Source organism: Typopeltis vanoorti, chromosome 1, assembly GCF_054136105.1.
Source record: "Typopeltis vanoorti isolate ZY-2024b chromosome 1, IOZ_Tvanoo_1.0, whole genome shotgun sequence".
In the NCBI taxonomy this organism is placed as follows: domain Eukaryota; kingdom Metazoa; phylum Arthropoda; class Arachnida; order Uropygi; family Thelyphonidae; genus Typopeltis; species Typopeltis vanoorti.
In genome coordinates this window covers 135,180,325-135,188,282 of record NC_143549.1, presented here as the reverse complement: position 1 = coordinate 135,188,282, position 7,958 = coordinate 135,180,325, and the positions used below count along the sequence as shown (strand labels likewise).

Here is a 7,958-nt window from a genome sequence, read left to right as displayed (position 1 = left end):
TTATAATAAAACATGAGTGTTCAGTTCTTTTGTGAATTTAGCAGTAAAATAGTGAAATGGAAGCACATAGGGCAAAAATAATTCTTACAAGCTTCTGCCCTACGGGCAATTACCTAATTGGGCAATTTTTCAGACGAGGTAAGGAGAGGCTAGGAAATTAACAACAAATTTTCCAAAAAATTTAGGAGTTGCAACAAAAAGTTCTGAGGATCGTTCCAGAGATATATCCCAGTTGAAGGTTTAGCAATTCAGGTAACATTCAGAGATAAAAAATATAAGTTATGGCCTAACTATTCTTCGCCGATTTCCTTACCTTTCGTTTTTGCATAACTTTTTTTTGTAAAAATCAATTACATCTCACATCATTCTGTCTACTTCACTAAATTTGTGCATATTAGAATCCATTTCATTAAGCAACCAAACCAGCTTATTTATTGGGCGAACGACTCTTCCAATTTATTTGCTGGAAACAATTTTCCTGTTCCTGTTCTTCTTCATTTTTCTTATATTTTACAGCAAATTTTTACCCTTCTAGGTCTTTTTTCACAGCTTTCCATTAAATATTTTATATTGTCATTGTCAACCTCCACCTACGACCCTTTAGCTACTAGCACTATATTTTCATCATGAGTCTTTATATAAGGCTTTGTTTTTGTCTAATCTTGTGACTGTATGCCCATACATTTTTAGGGGTTACTTCTGAACACCATTCATAATACTTTGCTGTCATCTCATTCCATACTGCATCTGCAAGATTCCTTCCAAAATGTCACTTTGGTTTTTTCGCCCATAGTAGCAGCAATAGCCTAGCAAAAGTCTATCATAAATAATATGCCTGGAAGACAGTAATAACATAATGGCCTGCCCATGGGTTGCACTCTAGAATACTACCTCAGTATTTTACCGAATACTGAGGTAGTATTCGGTAAAAGCGAATGAGATGGCCGTTGTAAGTGCTGCTGGTTGTAAGTCGAGGAGTGACTGCAAATATTAACAACATCCATTCTAACTCCTGCCATTACTGTATTTAAAAATAATATTATTAGTAATAGTAATGTATATCTTGCATGCTTGCAACGAGATGAGTATAAGTTAGAATCAGAAAGATGAGATAGCAAATTGTTGTTTGATTTTGTCTAGCACGTAATGAGAAAAGCATTCAACTAATGTGAATATACAGATGGAAGCATTCACTTAACTGATCACCACCAGATTCTACCGCTACTTTATTTTGCACTTTGACTAAGTCTTAGGTTTAACTTGCCAAATTATCTGAGATGTTTGGACTAAATTTATGAATAATTCAAATTATGGAATATTATTAAATGCAATCTAACGCAGGCAGATCTCACTAATGGAGGTGAGGTGGATATTAGCTGCAAAATGAGGGTATTGTGTGTGGCCTACTACTCTTTGGAAAAATAAATGAAAAGGTATTAAAAGAAATATATAAATTTCGGAGGGATAGAATAGATCTATTTATCTAAGAAGTTCACTTAGTTTTGCAATTTTTTCCTAAAAAACGAACTTGCCTGATGAGAATCATTCTTCAATAGTATCTAACAGCATTCAATGTTTTTGTGATTTTGTTAGCTATTGGTTACTTCACAAGTACTCTATTTTCTTAGTTTTTTTCGTTAAATTTTTTTTTCATTTTACACAGTTTTTAATTATTTGTTACATTCATTAATGTTTTTATGTAATCAATGTCTTCCGATTGCAAGGAAAGTAATGTACACAGTTAATTAATGTACATAAAAATAAAAAAACAAAATCCTGTAATTGTTTTGCAATAAATAAATATTTAACATAAGACTAAATATTTTATTTCGCTCAAATTACCTTTCCCTTCAATAGAAATTAAACTTAATATAACTATTGTTATTTTGGGCTAGTTTTGTTACTCATTTTATTTAAATTTTGTAAACAGGTTTGAATTTCATGAAGGCACTGTTTTACGTCCCATCGTCTGTTATTCCTCACTCAGAGTTCTTTCTACTCTTTTGTGCTCGGTAGTTGTAAGCGTGATTTTTTTTTTCTCTGTGCAGGTTTGTGTATTTTAATTTATTTATGATGGTTTTGAAAAAAGGTACACCTCAAACTTTAGCTCAAAAGAAAAAAATCGTTGAGGTAAGTATTTTTGGTAATTTTCTATTAAAATCTTCAGATTTTTTAGTTTTATTTTATCTTTTAGGAGCCTTAAGCCTAACCGTTTTCAAGCGCACGTGCACTTCTAGGATTTCGTTGCTGGTGTCCTTACCATCTAAAATTGATTTAAAAATTAATTTTGTGCTGATGTAAACTGCTTAGGTTATAACTTTTTAATCATGGTAACGTAATGTGCTTATTTGATATTAAAAATGTGTGATGTGTTTTAATGTCCAAATTAGAGCGGGATTTGAATTCTTTTTAGACACTCGTTTTCAGTAGTATGCCATGCGTACTCTTGGATACAGCTTCAGATTATTATTATTTTTGTTATTGTGCAGACATATATGTATATAATGTATGCAGACATTATAGATATATGCAGACATATGTACACACGATTTATTTAACGAATTTATCTGAGATATTAACATTTCGGCAATCAGACTGTTTATTTGCTTTTTTTTTAACATTAAAATGTTTCGTTAAACTGTCCTTAAAAGAAATTTTTATTAGTTTATCTTTGAGGCTGCTGCGAGGTTAGAATAACCGGCACTTTTCGGAGTGATGTAACGATTAAAAATAACTAACGTTATTTTTAATCATCATCATAACGCTAATTAGATATAAATCATATTGGTCTGTTCCGGTCTCATCTTATAATATCCTTTTTTCTTTTTTTTTTTTTTTTTAGATCTACCGCCTCTTTCCATTGGTTTATACAGTTATTTTTAATATGACATGTAACCCATACCATACACACTTGCTGTGTGTGGTATTTTAAATATGACTATGTATTGAAAAAAATATTAGGATACACCAGTAGCAAACGCAGTGAGTAACAAGTTGAAGTGAAAGTCTACAATGCGTAGCTTGGTATACATCCAATATGTAGCCATGTGAACTGCAGTTGGAATAACAAATAGAGCATTGCTCATTTTCAATTGGAAAAAGACCTAAGTTTGATTTTTATATCTTTACCAATCATACAGACAAGAGGAATGCTTGTGAGCTACAAATCTGTATAGGAATTTTTCTAATTCATATGAAGGTAGCAGATTTTCATTCAGGAACTCTGGCTGATATTAATGATCAGTTATTACTGATCATCCATGTTGCAACTCAATCAACTAGAGAATATGCTATTGAACAAACCAAAATATTGTTAGTGGATAGTAGATGGCATAGTGTATAGCTGGAGGATTTAATGGCATGTAGTTTCATACAATAGCAATAATGGTAACTATTAATTAAGGAATTGACAGCGTACACTAGAAATATAAATTAAATAAACTTTAATATATACTTTCCGATATTTCGGCAAACGTCACGTTGCCATCTTCTTGGGAACTTATTACAAAGACAAGTGCACACAAGTACTACATAACAGCAAATGAGAACCGAAGCTAGGAAGCTAATATTTTACTAAAGTCCTGATGGTGCCCCCCTGGCAGGCTATATTGGTAGTTCTTAGCCTTTGGACTGAAGTTCTGATAAATGTTTCCCAAATTTGGGACAGTCTCATGCATCCAAATTTGTTGAGGTTTGGCATGTTCCTAAGGGCTGAGGCTGATTCTATGAATAGTCTTTTATATTTGAACCTGCTGCGGTGTATTACTGTGGCTTTCTTCCATCTTATTCTGTGGCGAGTATCCAGAGCGTGGTCTGCAAGCCCAGAGTGGCTGTACTTGTGAAATCGGATGTAATCCTTGTGTTCTGAGATTCTGATATTTGCTGTCCTGCCTGTTTGGCCAAAGTAGGACAGTTTACAGCTGCAAGGGACCTGGTATACACCAGGTAGGTCTAGGGGAAGTGGTTGGTCTCTAGTGGAGCGGATAAGGGATGCCAATTTTCTATGTGGTGGTCGTCATGTTTTTTTAAAATTTTGTTGATTTTTTCCGAGGTACCTCGGATGTAGGGAATGGTGATGGATTTAGAGTAATCTTTTTTGTGAACAGGAGGGGGTGGTGTGTTGTGGATAACCAGGTTAAGTATTTTTTGGATTCTTTTTTTTTTGGGGGGGGTAGCCATTGGCTGAGAAAGTGTCACGGATGTGATTTAGTTCAGTGGTTACGGCTTGATCATTTGAACAGATTATTTTTGCCCTGTTGAATAGTGTCTTAATAACTCCTTTAGCCCTATTTCAGTTTACAATGAACTCAGGCTATTTCGTTTGGCAGGAAAAATTCTACAAACAGGAGACAGCCATGGGTTCACCACTTTCCCCACCCTTGGCTAACTTCTTTATGGAGACTTTTGAAGAGAAAGCCTTAAACTCAGCCCCACAAAAACCTACCATATGGCTTCGCTACGTTGATGATGTGTTTGCTATTTGGCCACATGGCCCAGATTCACTCCTCTCCTTCCTAACACACTTAAACAACCAACACCCTAGAATCAAGTTCACCCTGGAAAAAGAGGAAAACAATAGCTTCCCCCTCCTAGACACACTAGTCACCTGCCAACCTGATGGTACCTTGGTTTTCTCAGTTTATAGAAAACCCACCCATACAGGGAGATACACTCACCAACAATCCCCCCCCCCCTCACAACATGGAGTTATTAAGACTATTCAACAATAATCTGTTCAAAAAGAATCCAAAAAATACTTAACCCAGTTATCCACAACACACCACCCCCTCCTGTTCACAAAAAAGATTACTCTAAATCCATCACCATTCTCTACATCCGAGGCACCTCGGAAAAAAATCAACAAAATTTTAAAAAAACATGATTTGACCACCATATAGAAAATTGGCATCCCTTATCCGCTCCACTAAAGACCAACCACTTCCCCTAGACCTACCTGGTGTATACCAGGTCCCTTGCAGCTGTAAACTGTCCTACTTTGGCCAAACAGGCAGGACAGCAAATAATAGAATCTCAGAACACAAGGATTACATCCGATTTCACAAGTACAGCCACTCTGGGCTTGCAGACCACGCTCTGGATACTCGCCACAGAATAAGATGGAAGAAAGCCACAGTAATACACCGCAGCAGGTTCAAATATGAAAGACTATTCATAGAATCAGCCTCAGCCCTTAGGAACATGCCAAACCTCAACAAATTTGGATGCATGAGACTGTCCCAAATTTGGGAAACATTTATCAGAACTTCAGTCCAAAGGCTAAGAACTACCAATATAGCCTGCCAGGGGGGCACCATCAGGACTTTAGTAAAATATTAGCTTCCTAGCTTCGGTTCTCATTTGCTGTTATGTAGTACTTGTGTGCACTTGTCTTTGTAATAAGTTCCCAAGAAGATGGCAACGTGACGTTTGCCGAAATATCAGAAAGTATATATTAAAGTTTATTTAATTTATATTTCTAGTGTACGCTGTCAATTCCTTAATTAATAGTTATCATGTATAACCAGCATATAAGCCTCTCAACAAGAATAATAATATAATAGGGCATGATTAGTGTTGAGTTACATTTGTGTGCCAAGAAAAATTCTTAGCACACAAATGTAACTCAACCCCACTGCATCACTAGTGTATTGAGGTTATTTACATTTTTGGTTAAGTGAAAAATGTATTTTGATCATGTATAGTGGTAACCAATGTGATTTCAATAATTAAAATTGCCTGCAAATTTTCTTCAGAAGCATTAAACATGATGTTTCATGCAAACTTTTCCATTCATATAATGAACGGACTCACAGACATTATAAAATAATGGGAATTCTTTGCTTGTGTATGCAGCTAAAACCTGAATTACTGGGAGGAAAAATTCTGCAACATCTGTATAAAAGTGGTTAATTGACCTTTAGTTGGAAAACAATCCTTTTGGAAAACCAAAGGGATTGTTCCTTTGAACCTATTCAAAGTGTGATGCGATGTATGATTGAATAGGTTCAAAGTGTGGTGTGATTTTAAAGATTTTTCCGTCCATATACTGAAAAATCTTTAAAAATAAATTTAATTTTTATCCATCCTCAAATCTTCATAAATTTGTCTCATTTCACTTTTCCACCTGTGTATCAAAATTCGCAGTTCCTTAATTTATCCTTGTATTCTGGGTTGTACTTATGCAGTCGCACAAGGCTGTAACTGGGGGGGGGGGGGCAAAAACTAGGACCAGTTTAAAGGCCTCACACAATGAGGGTGGAGCACTCAAGTGTCTTGTGCCCTGCCTGCTTGAGGGAAAAGTGTAACTATGGCCCTGCCGATATTCATTCTGTTTTCCTGATATCATCAGTGGGAGCCTGACCCATCACAGAAACTTGGACGTCTGTGAGGATTGGGTCATTCATCATCTGATTGCCTCTTTGGAATAGTAGGAATGCTAGTGAGGCATAGGATGCACCACACTAAATGTGTGAGCAGTATTTCATGTTTGGGCAGATGGATTTATGCAGTGTTGGTGGTGAAAAGTAATGCCGTGTGCAAAAAGTACTTTTTTTTTTTTTCTTAGTGGCTGCAGAAGCTATGGCTGAGATATTTGTGCCAAGAAAAGCTGGAGGTGCACGTCAGTCCATGAAGATGTCTGATCATATTTTGATGTATCAAAAATAAGGGGAAGTGAAATGAGTTCTTTATTGTGGGAAATTTTTATTATTACAGGCAACTCCAAGGAGTCCATAGACTCATTGAAGGAGGTCCTAAATTCATGTCAAGAACAACTATTCGACATTCACACAGTATGTATCATACTTCGCCTTGAACTCATTTACAGGCATGACACCCACAACAGACTCTGGCAGCTTATTCCACTCATTCACTACTCTCCAAATAAAAAACCTAACTCTAACACGCTTGCCCAGCTTCCATGTATGGCCCTAGTCACCACCAGTCCTATTCTCAAAAATATCTTCTGAATTAATCTTATAGAAACCCTTCAGTAATTTGAATGTCTCAATCATATCACCCCTTTTCTGCCTATCAACCAATCTCTGCAACAAACAAATCTTCAACCTGTTCTCATAAGGTTCATTCCATAGACCTGTCATCTTGGTCACTCGTCTCTGGATCCTCTCCACCTCCTCCCCATCAAGAATACAATCCTAAATTATTTAGGATTGTATTTAATAGCATCAAAGTTTGCAAGGTTATCCTCACCCTTACAAAACTTTCCACATTTTAATTGAGAAGGAAGAGTATGGTGTACTGTCATCAGCATAGCTATGGATAGAACTTGAAGTAAGAATGGATCATTTATGTACAGGAGGAAGAGTGTGAAAGTGTGTAGCTTTGAGGTACTGTTGCATATATAGAAATACCTGAGGAGAAGAATCTGGCAGTCCAGTTACAAAAATGGCAGAAAGCAGACCTTGTTTATGATGGTAGTTTGCAGAGCATGCTACTATGCTGGATCTGATAACATGCTTTATAAATGTTGAGAGCAATCAGATGAGTTTCTCTAAGCCTCTCCACGAATACTGTAAGTCCAAAGGTAGGTAGCATTAACTAGATCTGCTATGAATCAAGAGTGGTGAAATCCATATTTCCAACCACTGAATTAGTTCCCAACTGGTGAAGTTTACTGTTGAAGACCTCCATGATTTTTAAGAGAACTGAAGCAGGAGCAGTTGGATGATAGTTTGTTGATTTAAGTATAGTTTCTGGGAAATTCCCATGTGACTCCTCTTAAACACTATTAATATAATTAATGGCTATTGTAGCCTGTGTTTGTTGATTTATTTTTTATTATCATTTTTGGAATGTGCTGAATGTAGGTTTGTTTTCATGCAGTCAGTTGAGTAGGAAAGATTGAAGAGGCGAAATAATATTGTTGTTTTGGAGCACATTTAACACATTGGTGGGTGATACTTTATTCATGGCAGGCTAGGGCTGGCATGTACTGAGAA

At 36.1% G+C, this 7,958-nt stretch overlaps 1 protein-coding gene across 1 annotated transcript in view; it reads left to right on the top strand.

The window, feature by feature from the left end:
* The first annotated feature begins 1,994 nt into the window (after window positions 1-1,994).
* Window positions 1,995-7,958, top strand: part of LOC150110453 (uncharacterized) — a 64,483-nt gene continuing 58,519 nt past the window's right edge. The window contains exon 1 of the mRNA XM_090399392.1: window positions 1,995-2,130. Within this exon, the coding sequence (XP_090255518.1) occupies window positions 2,071-2,130 (60 nt within the window). The 5' untranslated portion in view covers window positions 1,995-2,070. The remainder of the gene's footprint in view (window positions 2,131-7,958) is intronic.